At 33.3% G+C, this 17,279-nt stretch overlaps 1 protein-coding gene across 3 annotated transcripts in view; it reads left to right on the top strand.

Moving 5' to 3' along the window:
- Positions 1 to 4,787, top strand: part of LOC124369767 (sperm-associated antigen 1-like) — a 62,209-nt gene extending 57,422 nt beyond the window's left edge. For 2 of the 3 annotated variants that reach the window (XM_046827849.1, XM_046827850.1), the window contains exon 8: positions 1,712 to 4,787. In XM_046827849.1, coding sequence (XP_046683805.1) covers positions 1,712 to 2,231 — 520 coding nt within the window. In that variant the 3' untranslated portion in view covers positions 2,232 to 4,787. The remainder of the gene's footprint in view (positions 1 to 1,711) is intronic. The other variant, XR_006923082.1, reaches the window with a different exon arrangement.
- The last annotated feature ends 12,492 nt before the right edge of the window (positions 4,788 to 17,279 follow it).

Below are 17,279 nucleotides of genomic sequence, written 5' to 3' on the forward strand. Positions count from 1 at the left end.
GAGCGCTCTCAACCAGATTGGAATGAAAGATTATCCTTTTACTAAACAGGAAGGATTTTTTAGTTCCTTTGCCAGATTACAAATCTCAAATTAGTTTTTTTCACAATGCTTGTGGATGTAGTTTTTTAGAGGGAATTGTTAAGGCAACCAACAGATACGCACTTGAGTTTTTTTGTGGGCCTCATACTGTACCCGACTCTTGAGTTGGTATGTGAAAAGACCTATCTAAAAGTATTCATCAGCAATTTTTGGTTATGTACGTTTTGGAAAAGGATGTATCGTAATGACTATATTGTATGAAATAACTAAATATCGTTGGAATGCTCATAATTGTAGCTTTGAAATAAGACATCTATAGTAACACCAGGAATAGAATTAAACTTTTACCGCCAATTAATACAATAGGATAAGCTAACGTCACATAATGAAAAGTAATTTACCCACACTGACTGAAGATAAGGTTTTAACCATTGTTTTGTGTATACAGAATGTCCCAAAACTCTTTCGATAAAGGTATATCACAATATTGCTCAGAATAAGTCAAAAAAATTTAACCTTATAAACATGGGTCTCCGATTACTTGTTTCCAATATGTCTGTCAGTATGTTGTTTTTTATACTAAAAATGTATAGCGTAAAAAATGATAAAACAATATCCTTCCAAATTTGGGTTAAGTTTTTATTGTAACGAGGCCAGTTACTAAAAAAATATTATGATACTATTAAAGCGGCAATTAATACTTTTAAACTTTTAATATCTAAAAATCCATAATTTTTATTTAGAATTACAATAACGTTTTTTTCATTGAATAGTTAACAATGCAACCAATATAAGTAGTATAAAAATGTATTAATAACAATAAACCTCTTTATGAACAATAACACACACTAACAACTCTCTTAATTAACAATAACAAACTGCTTTAGTTACAGTAAGGCTTTCTTTTTTTTCACAAGTGTTTAAAGAAAGCATTAAAAATGTCAATTAAAGTATGTTAACTAGTTTAATTGTTGTCTGTTAAGAATAATAAACAACTAGCACAATTTTACAGTTATGTTCAGATAGTAATGTTTGTAATTTTGGCAACGTCATAGATCAGCTGTTTCTATGGAAAAGGCAGCTGATTGTTGTATAACCTAATTTTATTAAAGAAATAATTTGAAAATTAACATCTTTAAATAAATAAATTAAACATTAAATTGACTCTAAACTATTCTAAGGTAGGTATGAAACATGTATTAAAATGAAATGAACATTTTTGTATGAAATGTATATGTTTCATTTGAATATTCGAATCAGGAATCTGGGTTTCTAGTCCAATTGGTCAGTCCCATAAGAGAACATTATTGAAGGAGATAAGAAGTAAGGTCAACTCCAGCTACCTTTGTAATCTCCTACTGATATTTATCAGCTATGATGCATTTAAAGTCCAGTTTCTCATTAAAATATCATTTTTGTCTTATTGTTAACTTTATTAGTAATTGATGCTTGTATAAAACTTTGCCAGTACTACAAACTTCTGTCCCAATCTATATTGAACTTAACTAAACACATTTGTAGAACCCATACAAATTTAAGTTTAAATATTGAGCAAAAGTTTGTCTTTTAATATAGGGAATATCAACAGTCTATATTATAACAATCCTGGATATAATGGTTTTGTATCATGGTTTTTTTCTGATTTATCTGAATTATTTTTACATGGTTCCAGGGTGATGAATGATGACGGGTTCAATAACCCAAAGAGAGTTGTGGAGTTAAGACCAGAGGAAATCATCAAAATCCGCTTGAACCGAAGGTGCTATGAGGTCAATGAACGAAACCTGCCTAGAGTGATGTGTGAGTGTTCTGGCTCACCAAAATTCCTTCATTCCCTGCAAAGAAAGGCCCATGTGGTGGCCCCTTTCCAAACTCCAGCTCCATCCATGCCTAGCACTTCAAGAATTCTTGAGGCTGTGGATGAACCTCAATTATCCAAGCCACCAACAAAAACTGAGAGAACTGGATTAGAAATAACTGAACATAATAATGACTCTTTTAAACCAAAAAAATGTGCTGTTGTTAGAGATCGGACTCTGCTAAAACCACCATGTAATAATAATGATATTAGTGACAACCAACTGTCTACACAATGTACATCCACCAGAGAATCTCCACCAAATTCAGCAAGTACGGAATCTGCTGGTTACTATACCGCAGAAGAAGAGGACATTGAAAATGTGTCAAATTAAAATGATGCTAATGATACAGTACTCTGTTAGATTTGAACAATTTTCATCATAGGTGCCACAACGGAAAGTTGGAAAAACTACTACTAAGAGAAAAACATTGTTGTCATAGTAAAATTTGTTTCATGTTCTTTTTTTTAAAGTTAAAACAAAATTATTTTTAATAGTGACACTTATAAAATTCCAATGTAACCCCATTTTCCTATATATGAATTGAATATACGATTTTATGTTTAAAACTACGTTTTTGATGTTCTACACATTTCAAGTTGCTGCTTTAAATAAAATAAAATACAATACTTAGCAGTTTAATTTGATTGAATTTCATTCTCTAATAGGATAGTGAGTAGTTATGCATTATACAGACCACACTTTGTTTATGTGTTCGTACAATGTAAAAATTGGGAAATAATAAGAAAATAGCAGATTAGTAGTGGATTTTGTTTGGATTAATTTTGTTCATTTATTAAATTAATGGAGTCTGTGGTTATGTATGTTTGAATGTATTTATTACCCTAAAGTATTGAGTGTGAGATCATGAATTCCTCCCCATGAAGTAAGTGTGGATGGTATAATGCATAAGTACCTAATAATGTTTATAGTATTTGTTTTGTAGTTATATTTTTGTTTAAATTTTGTGACATAATTGAATACGCTTTATGGTTCCTACTTATTTTCATTCTTATTGAACCAAGTTATCTATTATTACAGTTACACAGTTGTACCCATTGTACCCAGAGGACATTGAAAATGTGTCAAATTAAAATAATGCTAATGATACAGTACTCTGTTAGATTTCAACAATTTTCATCATAGGTGCCACAACGGAAAGTTGGAAAAACTACTACTAAGAGAAAAACATTATTGTCATATTAAAGTTTGTTTCGTGTTTTTTTTTTTTTTTTTTTAAGTGAAAACAAAATTATTTTTAATAGTGACACTTATAAAATTCCAATGTAACCCCATTTTCCTATATATTACTTGATTTTATGTTTAAAACTAGGTTTTTGATGTTCTACACATTTCAAGTTGCTGCTTTAAATAAAATAAAATACAATACTTGGCAGTTTAATTTGATTGAATTTCATTCTCTAATAGGATAGTGAGTAGTTATGCATTATACAGACCACACTTTGTTTATGTTTATGTACAATGTAAAAATGAGGAAATAATAAGAAAATAGCAGATTAGTAGTGGATTTTGTTTAAATTAATTTTGTTCATTTATTAAATTAATGGAGTCTGTGGTTATGTATGTTTGAATGTATTTATTACCCTAAAGTATTGAGTGTGAGATCATGAATTCCTCCCCATGAAGTAAGTGTGGATGGTATAATGCATAAGTACCTAATAATGTTTATAGTATTTGTTTTGTAGTTATATTTTTGTTTAAATTTTGTGACATAATTGAGTATGCTTTATGGTTCCTACTTATTTTCATTCTTATTGAACCATCTATTATTACAGTTACACAGTTGTACCCATTGTACCCAGAGGACATTGAAAATGTGTCAAATTAAAATTATGCTAATGATACAGTACTCTGTTAGATTTGAACAATTTTCATCATAGGTGCCACAACGGAAAGTTGGAAAAACTACTACTAAGAGAAAAACATTATTGTCATATTAAAGTTTGTTTCATGTTGTTTTTTTTTAAGGGAAAACAAGATTATTTTTAATAGTGACACATAAAATTCCAATGTAACCCCATTTTCCTATATATTACTTGATTTTATGTTTAAAACTAGGTTTTTGATGTTCTACACATTTCAAGTTGCTGCTTTAAATAAAATAAAATACAATACTTGGCAGTTTAATTTGATTGAATTTCATTCTCTAATAGGATAGTGAGTAGTTATGCATTATACAGACCACACTTTGTTTATGTTTATGTACAATGTAAAAATGAGGAAATAATAAGAAAATAGCAGATTAGTAGTGGATTTTGTTTAAATTAATTTTGTTCATTTATTAAATTAATGGAGTCTGTGGTTATGTATGTTTGAATGTATTTATTACCCTAAAGTATTGAGTGTGAGATCATGAATTCCTCCCCATGAAGTAAGTGTGGATGGTATAATGCATAAGTACCTAATAATGTTTATAGTATTTGTTTTGTAGTTATATTTTTGTTTAAATTTTGTGACATAATTGAGTATGCTTTATGGTTCCTACTTATTTTCATTCTTATTGAACCATCTATTATTACAGTTACACAGTTGTACCCATTGTACCCAGAGGACATTGAAAATGTGTCAAATTAAAATTATGCTAATGATACAGTACTCTGTTAGATTTGAACAATTTTCATCATAGGTGCCACAACGGAAAGTTGGAAAAACTACTACTAAGAGAAAAACATTATTGTCATATTAAAGTTTGTTTCATGTTGTTTTTTTTTTTTTAAGGGAAAACAAGATTATTTTTAATAGTGACACATAAAATTCCAATGTAACCCCATTTTCCTATATATTACTTGATTTTATGTTTAAAACTAGGTTTTTGATGTTCTACACATTTCAAGTTGCTGCTTTAAATAAAATAAAATACAATACTTAGCAGTTTAATTTGATTGAATTTCATTCTCTAATAGGATAGTGAGTAGTTATGCATTATACAGACCACACTTTGTTTATGTTTTCGTACAATGTAAAAATGAGGAAATAATAAGAAAATAGCAGATTAGTTGTGGATTTTGTTTGGATTAATTTTGTTCATTTATTAAATTAATGGAGTCTGTGGTTATGTATGTTTGAATGCATTTATTACCCTAAAGTATTGAGTGTGAGATCATGAATTCCTCCTACCCTTTGTGCAGGTTGGAAAAAGTATTTGAGAGATGAAACTAATGTTGCAAACCGTCCTAACCATAACTTCCTACACTTGTAATATGTAATTTTTCAAACAGACATAATGTATCGTTTATTATGGTTATAGATTAAAAATTAACCAACCTAACTATATCTTCCTACTTATTTTGTACCTAAATACAACTAAGTAAGTGTGGATGGTATAATGCATAAGTACCTAATAATGTTTATAGTATTTGTTTTGTCGTTATATTTTTGTTTAATTTTTGTGATCTTTAAATGTCATTTAAGTTGCTAAGATAACTTATGTAACCATTTTGCGAGTGTTGAGTTTAGCTCCTTTTCACCTTCCGCTTAATGCAGCGTCTGAAATATGACACTGCCACAGACTTAACTCCTGGAATCTGGAGTCCACGACTGTCAAAAAGATATACAAAAATATGTTAGTTACAAAGATGTTCAAAATAAACTTTTATATTGTTTTGACATCAGAGATACTTGACAACAAAAGATATCTATTAATACATATTATATTGCTATTGTTGTGGGAATACACTAAACTATCCTCAATAATACAGTTAGTTGAATCTGTACAAGAATTCGAAGCTGTTTTGAACAGATTGTAAATGAATGTACTGTAAAATTGCAGCACTACATCAATTTTTAAATATCCCCCATATTTGAACATAATGTTAAAAACAGCTCTTTAACATGTTTACCACTAGTGCTTCATGTATGCGTGTGATGGAAGCCTATCGGGGCTTCGTGCAGAGCATTTTTTATTAGTTTTTTTTGTAAGTTTCTTTGTGTTATAATTAATTGATCATTTTTGGTATGGATGACTTTAGTATGCACTTTTTTTACAAAATCAGTTGATTGTTTGTTTTGGTCGACAGCATTACGAACAAGCTGTGTGCGGCAAGCACCTATGGAAGCTAAATAACAAACTAGGTTAAAATAAACAAATCATACCAAAGCATTTATAATTATGTATTAGGTTAGTTATTTACCTGAAGAAGAGATCAGATTGCAGATCTCGAAACATAGTGTTACCGTTTTGCTTGTTTCACTGAACGATGGCAAATGTCAGGAAAAATCCTGTTTCCTTCACAATCCTTCCATCGTCAAAAATAAACTAAACAAAGTATAGGAGCATTTCTGGTTTGAGTGAATTATATTTCAGAGCCATAATAAGAGGTGCCTTGATGAAGAAAATATACATACATACGTAATTCTGAGAAGTCTTATTTCAATCAAAAAGCGTCTATCTCTGTCCCTTGTAATCTACTTCCAGTCTAAGGTATTTAATATCATAGGTATGACAGTACCATTGGCATTTGTTGCCCTGATTTATGATAGAAACAGTATTTACTTGCAATGTTTTGTAAAGTTTTATCTTTGCTGCCAACCACTTGAGTGAGGGAGACAGTTTCTCAAAACAAAGATTTATCAAACACTGTCATTTTGGCTCAAATGTCAAATTTCGTGAATGAGTTCATGGGTTTAGTAGATACGTAACGCTGTCTCAAACCCCTCCTCCCCACCCTATATTGTAGTGGTGCGTAACGCTGTCGAAACATCTCCCTCCTCCCTGGGGGCATTATGTAGTACATAATTTAGGGCCAGCCCCTTACAACTTGATAGTATTTTGAAGTGACAACTTTAAAAATATATTACATTAAATAAACTATTTTTTCTATTTGAATAACATTTCTTTCAATGCCTTAGGCAATTTTTCAGTTAAGCTTTGTTTTATGTCTTTTGCAAACTAAGATTTTTTTTAGATTAATAATGAAAAAAGTACCAATATCTCAAGAATGAATAAAGATAAAAAAAAAAAAAAAAAAAAACGGATTGCAGCATCAAATAAAGAAATATATTAAAATCACGAAACCACCTTTACATTGAAAAAGACCTTTACGTTGTCTGCCTAATTCTAATATGGCAGACACAAGATGGAAGCCAAAAATAATACATTAATCAAAATAAGATACAACATTTTACACATTGGTGTTAACAAATAAGAGGAAACATTTTTTTTTAATTGGTGTGATTTGCTTTACTATTAACAAAATGACACATTTTGAGAATTTTTAAAGTCAAATAAGAAAAAAGCCAGTGTAGTTATAAATAATGTACAAGTTACCAACTATATTGTAATTTTCATAAAAATTCAACGGTACATTTCTCAATGAAGTCCGTCAACACACAAGGGAGCACGATCACTTTAGAGTTATGCTAGCACAAGCCAGAAGCAACAAAAATATATTTTGCAAAATTCTTAACAATTCCAATGGTACTTTTTCCAACGAAATCCACAAGTAACCACGACCAATTTAAAGGTATGCTTGCACAAGCCGGGATCAACAAAGAGGTGATACCTCTCAACTGTGACATGTTATGTTCATTATATATACGGGCGAAGAAACAATAGAATAGAATAGAATAGAAAATTCTTTATTTTGCTGCAATACAATGTAGTACAATAAGTACACATTTACAACTCTACATGAATATGTATTTTACACCCTTAAACATGTACAAAAATAAATAACTATATTATACTTAAAGATAATTTTTAATCGATTCTTAGAGATGCTATTATACATGTTAGACGCACGAAACAACCGAAACATCCCCCGCAAAAAACCATTCCATAATAAAAACGGCATGACATAAATAAAACTATCAACATATTTTACCATCAAGAAACTTTGACTTATTACAAACAGTCCCTCGCAAAGGGCGCCCCAGTCACCCCAAACATCCAAAATACAATATACTTATATTTAAATTTAAATAATAGTTGTACATTGACTACATTATTTGAACAAACTATGATAAAAAACACTCAAGTTTTCCAACATAACAATTGGTTGTAAATGAATACTCACTATGTTTTCATAACTAAGCAAAATAAATAGGTTATCCCCTAGGAAAAGTTCCTGTGGTGGGATCGCCAGCACGTTAAAATTATTAAAGATTAACAAAACGGCATGACATAAATAAATAAATATATTATAAAACTATCAAATATAACTAAACATGTAATATCTGTGCAATAGTAAGTTAAATTAAATATAATCAGAACCACATAATATAATAATATGTTGAGAACCTAACTATTTGCAATTTAAAACTGTTAATAATGCAGTTGCAATAGTGTTCTATTGTACAATTTTCAAAACAATATCTAGATTTTCTGTAATAAAAAGCCACTTTCTTAAGTTAGACAAAAAATTGATTTATATTAGAAAAAATTTCAAGTTGGTGGATGATTGTATTAAAAACTCGGGGTGCAATACTACTGTACAAATTTTGATACGCTGCTGAATGTGATTTCGGAACATGCATTACTTGACATCGTCTTAAGTTATGGTTTGTACTACGAGTCATTACGGAGAAAGCTGTACTTCTTAAAAAAAATAGTTTTAACACTTTATAAATATATAGATGCTTTAGTGGAAACAATTTCAAATCAAGAAAAATCGGCCAGGCATGCTCAAGCTTTCCCTTTCCTGCAATCACACGGACAAAATGTTTTTGTAATATAATAATAGGATAAAGTGTCGATTGGTAGGCTCCACCCCAGCAAGCAATTCCATACCCCAGCCTGGATCCAATGAGAGCGTGATACACATTGATCATAACCTTCCTTGGACATAATTGTCGAAGCAAATAAAACTTTCTTAAGCTACTGTACAGTTCCTTTTTCAATTTTAAGATATGTGACTTCCATGTTAGCTTACTGTCGATAATCAGTCCAAGGTATTTAATACTATTGTTCTGTTCTATAATCATGCAATTACACTGTTTGTAGGTATTGTTAAAGCAATTAAAATCATGGAATTTCAAAGGTGCTTCCAAATTGTACTCTGTCTTTAGACCAAAAATTAAAAACTTTGTTTTTTCACTCAAAATCATGTAATTTTTATCAAACCATAAACGTAATAGTTTTAAATCATTCTCCATTTCATTTTTCAAGGTGTTTAAACATTTATTTTTATAAATAAAAGCTGTGTCATCGGCAAAGGCAAATACGCGACCCCTGAAGCGCCCATTACACAAGTCATTGATGTAAATCAAAAATAAAACTGGACCCAATACAGAGCCTTGAGGCACACCATGCTTCACCGATCCAGACTGGCTGACAAAATCACCAACTCTAACACCTCTGTTAGAGAGGTAGCTTGAAAACCACTTATGTGGTAAGCCTCTGATGCCAGCCAGCCACAGTTTATCGAGTAGTATGCTATGGTCCACTGTATCAAAAGCTTAAGTGATGTCTAAAAACAACGCCGAGGTTTTTTCGCCACTGTTTATTGAGTCAAAGATCTCCTCAGTAAATGATATTAGAGCATCTTCGGTTGAGAGTTTCTCTCGAAATCCAAATTGGTTTTTGCTAAAAAATTTGTTTTTATCTAAGAAATGTATTATCCGTATTTTAACAATTTTTTCAAAGATTTTACTGAAAACCGATAGTAAAGAAATTGGACGGAAACAATCAGGAAGCCTACAATCACCTCGCTTGAAAATAGGTATTACAACAGCTTTCTTAAGACTGGATGGAAATTCGCCACTTTCTATGCTAAAATTAAAAAGATATTCCAACACATGAAGGAAAAAAGGAGCGATTCTCTTCAACAATGTAGAACCTATAGAATCAATGCCAGGAGATTTATTATTTTTTAACTTGTTAATTATGGTCAAAATTTCGTGTTCCGATGTTGGCATCATATAAAAAGATGTCTTAAAATGTATTTTTTGAACAAATGTATCTCTGTAACATTGCACTTGGTCTACATATAAGTTATCTATTTTTTCCCTCAAATTATCAGCTATATTCAAGAAATGGTGGTTGAATTCATTGGCTATATCATTGATACTAGTAACAATACCCTCTCTTCCAATAACTTCGTTTATTTCACTGTTGAGGCGTTTTTCTCCAATTAGGCTATTTACAACCTTCCACTGTGCTTTAGAATCCTTAGAGAACACGTCAAACTTAGACTGAAAGAAATTTTCTTTCGCCAATTTTATATCCATATTTAATTTTGCTCTAAACTCATTGTAATAGTTCTTTAGTTTAGCATTAGAAGGACTCTTCATTAATAGTTTGAATATTTTTTTTCTTTTTTGGATTCTATTTAATAGATTATCAGTTGTCCAAGGTTTCAATTTATCAAACTTTTTCCTAACACTAATTTGAGTTTGGCAACTTTTTAATGCGGCTTGTAAAGCTTTAAAAAAAGATTCAAAAGCAAGTGATGCAGATTTCTGTGAAAAAACTTCACTCCAGTCTGTTAACTCCAGCATTCTCTCCAATTTTGTAAAATCAAGTTTATTAATTGAAATTTCATCATTACATGTTACACTATTAGGGAATTCAATTGAAAAAACTACCGTTGAATGATCAGTTATATTGTAATGAAAAACATGCGAAGTAAATTCGTATTTAGTAGGCCTAACTTTTCCATTAGAAAAACGAACAAAAACATGGTCAATACAAGTCGCTGAATTTCCAACAACTCTAGTAGGTTCATTAATTACTATACAATCCCTTACTAGCCAACATACTTAAATAGTGGTCGGATTCATTACTTTGATTTAAAATGTCATAATTCATGTCACCTACTACAACAATATTCTTTCCATTAAACTCATCCAACAAAACACTCAGCTGTTGCGTGAAATCCGCTCGCCTACTAGTGTGCAGACGATACACGGCTATCACGGTAAAGTTCTCTAGGCCGTTGACCTTGACATTGAAAATCAATACATCAGCTGATTTGATATCTTCTCTCTCTGTCACACTGGAACAATAATATGAGTCGCGTACGAATACTGCAATGCCTCCCGCTCTATAACTTTCATTACATTTGCTAAACGAATTATAGCCATTAATTTTGTAATGGTCCATTTCACACTTATTTATCCAGATTTCAGTCATCACAATTAAATCAGGAAATATTTTAGACGAATCTAAATCAGTTACGAGCAAGTCAAAATTTTTCCTCATACTTCTTATATTTTGGTTTAGAATTTTAATTATGTTGGCATCTGTCATCACCGATATTTACAGGACATAAATCAATTAATGAATACATAATATTGAAAACACAAAACAAATAAACGTATAAACCAAGTGATCATTATAATACTAAAGTATATATTTATAGAAAAACATGAATAAATGAAAGCCTAGTATAAATGCATAAAGGCTGGAATGAGGTGACTTACAATTTGGCTAAGTCGTCTAAGCTGGTGATAACTTTCACTTTTTCTCCGTCCGCTTTTCTCATCAGGATCTTCCCACCTCTTATCCAGAGGTAGGTGTAGAGTTTTTCTTTTTTCTTTTCACGGGCGGCGTTCAGAAGTCGACGTCTTCCAGGGCTCAAACTGTCATTGATGTAGATGGGCGAGGCAGGTGTTGAAGTCAGGCCAATGTGGTGGGTCGAGAAGTTCCGTTTCACCCGCCGTCTCTGCAACACAGCTTCAGAGTCCATGCGAGATGTCATCTTCACTATGATACTTATACTGTGCAATTTTATACACCTGGACCTCAAGTTTTATGACATAAAGAAACAGCCAAAACTTTACAAAACTGATTTGATTTTTATATTTTGGACCTCAATTATTGACATAAAGAACCAGCCAAACTTTAAAAAACTGATCTTAATTTTTTCCTTCTAAACATTGACAATAGGAATCAGCCAAACCCAGCTTTAAAAAAACTGTAAAATTCTATTCACCAGGACCTTATTTATACATTGACAAAAAAAAAAAAAAAAAAAAAACTGAATCATTTTTATCAAACAGGAATTTTTATAAAGTCTTCTTTCAACTCTTGGCAGAATAAAATGGCAAAATATCCGTGTGGAACCTGTACAATTGGAGTAAAACATAAAGGGATTTTATGCACTGGAAACTGCAAGCAGTGGTTCCATGCAGAATGTGTCAATTTATCCAATAAAGATTTCAAAAGTCTGACAAAAAAGAACCTACCTGACTGGAAATGTAGCAGCTGTCATATTGTATCGACTCAAAAATAATGAACATCACTCTTCACATGAACCCACTTTGGTAGGCAAGACTTCACCTTCAAAAACTAATCCCCTGAGCGAGTCACTCCAAGAACTTGAAAAAAGCCTCACAGATTGCAGTGCACAAAGTAATGAAGAAAATTTGATTGTAGCTGCTAAAATAGGATCTGCTCTACTCCAAGAAAACGGTATTCTAAAAAAAGAAAACCTCAGACTTCTTGACAAATTGAGTAGTCTGCAAGCCAAAATAGAGGAACTTGAAAACTGTGAAAACAAGCATGTTTCAAATATGGAGAGGCTTCAAGAAAAGGTATCTGAGCTGGAAGCACAATTGACCAAAGAAAAACAATACTCAATTGAAGCTCAAGCTATCTTCGAAGATCATGACAGAAAAACTGAACATGATGATTGACGACCATGAACAAAAAATTCAAGACTTGGAGAGTAAACTCATTACGCTGAAAGCGGCAGATACCTGAAAAAAGTAATAGGTTGTTTTGTAATGCAGAAACTCAAACTTTGACCCCTGATTCTCAAACAAATACCACTTCCCCCCCTCTCTTCTTCTGGAAATGGGTTATTTAAAAAAATCATCACATCATTTTGGAAGAAAAGTTGAAAAATCTTGAAGCAACCGTAAAAGAACCTAACAGTAACAAAAATCACAGAAGAGTGTGTCCCTGAATTGAAAATGCCAATACATAAAAATAAAACTCAGTTCAACAATATAAAGAAACCAGTTTTTAAGAAAGAAGAGAACAAATTCAGTGTTTCCCTTCAAGTAAAAAAAATGAAAACCTCTGTTCCCTAATGCAAAAACTCCTTCTGAAGACCAAACCCCCAAGTCACTTATAACATCTACTCCAACCAACAAAAAGGAACCCCACCCATCAACTTATCCTTCAAGCACTGTGAAAGAAAGACTACCCCCGATGACTGCAAGAATACGACCTGACAATGAAAACCTGGAAGACTTTTTTACTAAGCACATTGACTACTACACTAGAATCAACCAGCACTATTTGAATATTTCAACCAGTCTGCACTCCACTCCTGCTCATGATGTCACTGGAACGGGAGATCCCATTAACTCATTCTCAGAAGATAGAAACTGTTTTTTAGGCAACACTCAGCAGAAGAAAATTATAGCCCTAACAATATGTCATCAAAAACATAAGAGGCCTGTCTACAAAAATAAACCGGCTAAATCACCTGTTAAGTGAAATATGCCCCAGCCTTGTAGTTTTAACAGAGCATGGCCTCAAACAAAGTGATATTGAAAACACAAAACTTGAAGGCTTTACACTTGTGTCTGAGTACTGTAGAAGAGAACATAAACTAGGGGGAGTAGCTATTTATTGTAAAGGACAACCTAACAAATGACACAGAAGCAATTGACATTACTAACCATTGTGAAGAAAAACTATTTGAGGCTGCAATGGTTCATATCACAAACAATGGGAAGCATCTTTATCTCCTTGGTGTTTACCGTCCCCCAGGTGTAAATATTCAAACTAGCTTGGACATCCTATCGAACATCCTGGACCATTATCAAGCTCATAATAAGTCATTAATTCTGGTGGGAGACATAAACATTGACAGTTTTAAAACCTAATAACCATGACAGCCCTGATGCTTGAAAATGAGTTGGCAACACAAAATATGAGAAGAATTCCTCTCCCAGCAACTCGCATTACACCTGACACAATCACATCAATTGACTGCATATGTACTAATATTCCAGACCATGACCTTAGTACAACAGTCTTACAAACCTGGGGCTATCAGATCATACAGCTCAAATGTGCAGTCTGGTCTTCAGCAAAAATAAACCACTTCACAAACTCTAAGGCGACAAATGGGTAGGAAAAACCTTGACCAGCTGAAATCCCTGCTCTCCATAAAAAACTGGATGCTGTCCACAATGCCGAAGATGCAGAATCAGCCTTTAACACTTTTGAAGGAGCACTGCGAACTGCCTTGGACATATCTTGCCCACAAAGGAAGAACAAAAATAAAATAAAAAGCAAGCCTATTGACTACTATGACCGAGAATCAGCTGAGATCAAAGCTGCCTACTTACGGGCCCTGAAAACCTATGAATTAACTGGAAAGGCACAAGACAAAGCAACAATGGTAAACATAAAAAAGACGTATGACATCACACTAAGGACATTGCAGCAAAATGCTAATTGCACAGAAAATAATTACCTCTAACAATAAGTCCAAAAGCTGTATGGGATCTTATAAACACAGAAAGAAATGCCAAAAAAACCTAGTCAAAACTGCCCTAAGCTCAACATCAACAATACAGTTGTTGACAATCCTATTCAGGTAGCTGACCAATTCAACACTTACTTTACTCAGATAGCAGAAGTAACAGTTCAACAGAACAATCAACAATTGGGAGGCTGCAGACTGGAAGAGGATCAAAACCCTTCAAACACTCCTTTAACACAATTATTTTATCTGACTCCCACAACATGCAAAGAAGTAAATCAAGTCATACATAGCTTAAAAAACAAACCATCCAGTGGCATAGACGAATTCTCATCAAAAACCGTAAAACACTGTGCAGAAGAATTAACTAACCCTCTCACATCCATAATAAATAAATCTTTCTCATTAGGGCAGTTTCCAACCAAACTGAAAGTCTCCAGGGTATATCCAAAGCATAAAAAAGGACCAAAAACCGACCCAAAAAAATTACAGGCCTATATCATTAATTTCAACTTTTTTCAAAAAATTATAGAAAAAATAGTACTAAACAGGTTAATGACCCATCTCAAAAATCAAGCATTAATTACTGACTGTCAGCATGGATTCCAAAAAGGAAAATCAACTATTTCTGCCATCATAAGCCTTGTTGAGTCTATAATCGACAGCATAGATGAAGGACAATTTTGTAACAGCCTTATTTTTGGACTACAGCAAGGCTTTCGACTGTTTGGGACATGAGCTGATCTCTAAAAAACTTATAACTTTAGGAGTAAGAGGCTTAGAAAACAAATGGTTTGTCAGCTACCTTAAAGAGAGATCCCAAGTTGTAGACATCCAACATACTACAGCTGGCCTTACTACCATGTTCAGATCAGATCCTAAACCAATAACAAAGAGGAGTTCCTCAGGGATCCGTGCTGGGACCTGTTCTATTCATTTTGTTGACTAATGACTTACCAGCTCTAATTCACAACTACAGTACCAGCTGCATAATGTATGCAGACGATACAACCCTCCTTTTAAAAAATGACACAGCTCAAGAATTGTACGACAACTCTGTTGCATCTCTTCAAAAAGCCATAGCCTACAGTAAACAAAATGATTTAGCAATAAACCCTGACAAGACAACACAAGTACATTTTTAGCAGAAAAAAAAATTCTAGCCCACTATATCCCCAATGTAGCAGTGGCTGATCAGATTAAGTTTCTAGGAATAACTCTAGATAATGGACTCACATGGGCAAACCATGTAAAGCACATCTGCAATAAGATCAGCACTGGTGTCTATGTTGTTAAACGCATTAAATGGGTTGGCACTCAGGAAGCGGCAAAAATGGCATACTACGCTCTAGTAGAATCTCATATTAGATATGGTCTTACAATCTGGGGAAGCTCCTCGGGAAATCTGAAGAGAGTACTTGTACTACAAAAGAAGGCAATTAGGACAATTGCAAACCTGGAGTCCCAGCAAAGCTGTCGTCAAGCCTATCAGACCCTAGGCATACTAACAGTACCTGCGCTCTACATCTATGAAGCCATTTTATATGCAGACACACTAAACCTGCAGACTCACATGGACCTTCACAGCTACCCCACACGCCATGCCTCTAGATTCGTCCTACCCCAACATAGAACAGCCCTCTTCGAGAAAAAACCGTCATACGTAGGCCAAAAACTGAAAAAACCTCCTTTCCAGACCACCTCCGGACCCTGACTGGCAACAGACTGAAGAGCTTGCTTAAAGAATTCCTGTTAGAGAATCCTGTGTACAAGATAGAAGAAGTTCCTTGAATTAATGAACACATCTCCTTAATTCTAACTTATTGTAACTTGACAAATTACTGTTCTTAATGTTCATGTAATAAATAAATAAAATAAAAAATAAAAATGCCGGGTGGTTTTCCAGACTCCTCCCTCACACGCAGCCTATGACAGGCACTGACCATTGAGTCCTCAATGGTTATGTCCAAAGCCCTCCCAACAGATTTCACTACTTCCAGAACTTGCTCTCCAGGCTGGACAGGCACACCGTAGATTTCAATAGTCTCTCTTCTAGAGTACTGTTCTACATCGTCCATCCTACACTCTAGTGAGGCTACCTTTTTTTAAGTTCTAGATTCTCTGTTCTAAGAGTATTGACCAGCTCAACTAAACTCGCAACCTCTTCACTTTGCTTACTAACAAGGTTTTTAGTATCTTTGAGCTCTTCAAAACAAAGTTCAATAGACTTATTTAAATTAGTCTCTGTATTCTTTATGTCTTTTCTAAGGTCAAGCACAAGATTGTAGATGTCATCATAGGTGACTGATGACTCAGGCCTAGACTCAAGAACCATACTTTTTCTACGTTCCTGAGAACATGTCTCACATCTCCAGATCAGTTCATTATCTTTATAATACTGAGTGTCTTCTGGAGTCATATTGATACATTTAGCATGAAAAGGCCGTTTACAATCGTTGCAATTCATCTTGGCTTTTACAGCTGTTTTAGTAAACAATTTTAAACACTTACCACAGTCTTCCATGATCAATAATTTCACAACACTTTGTTTGAATATAGTAACGTTGAAGTTAATAATATGGTTGAAAATAACAATAATGATAATTAAATCACACATAAATGCACAGTAAACGTATTGTACTTGACATTTGAGGTTATGTCTGGCGCATAGTGTAGCACACGTCCGCTCTCTGCCGCATCGCAATCTGTGGACATATTGTAAAAAACTATTAACAGTGTATAACTTGAACCGCCGTCTTAAGGTGTGCGGTTCGGCTAAAACGACTCAGGTGCCATGTCCTCATTGTCAGCAGCCGATTACCTTGTCCAACTTGAGTCGTCACATTGCCAATGTTTATCAGACATTTGCCCAGTGGAAGAATGAAAATTCCACCCTACCACCGAAAGTACCACGCCAAGAGCAGAGCGGACACAATTGATGACTTGATGAAAGAGGTGGGCAAAGCTTGTGTTTGAG

This window comes from Homalodisca vitripennis, chromosome X (genome assembly GCF_021130785.1).
Source record: "Homalodisca vitripennis isolate AUS2020 chromosome X, UT_GWSS_2.1, whole genome shotgun sequence".
In the NCBI taxonomy this organism is placed as follows: Eukaryota; Metazoa; Arthropoda; class Insecta; order Hemiptera; family Cicadellidae; genus Homalodisca; species Homalodisca vitripennis.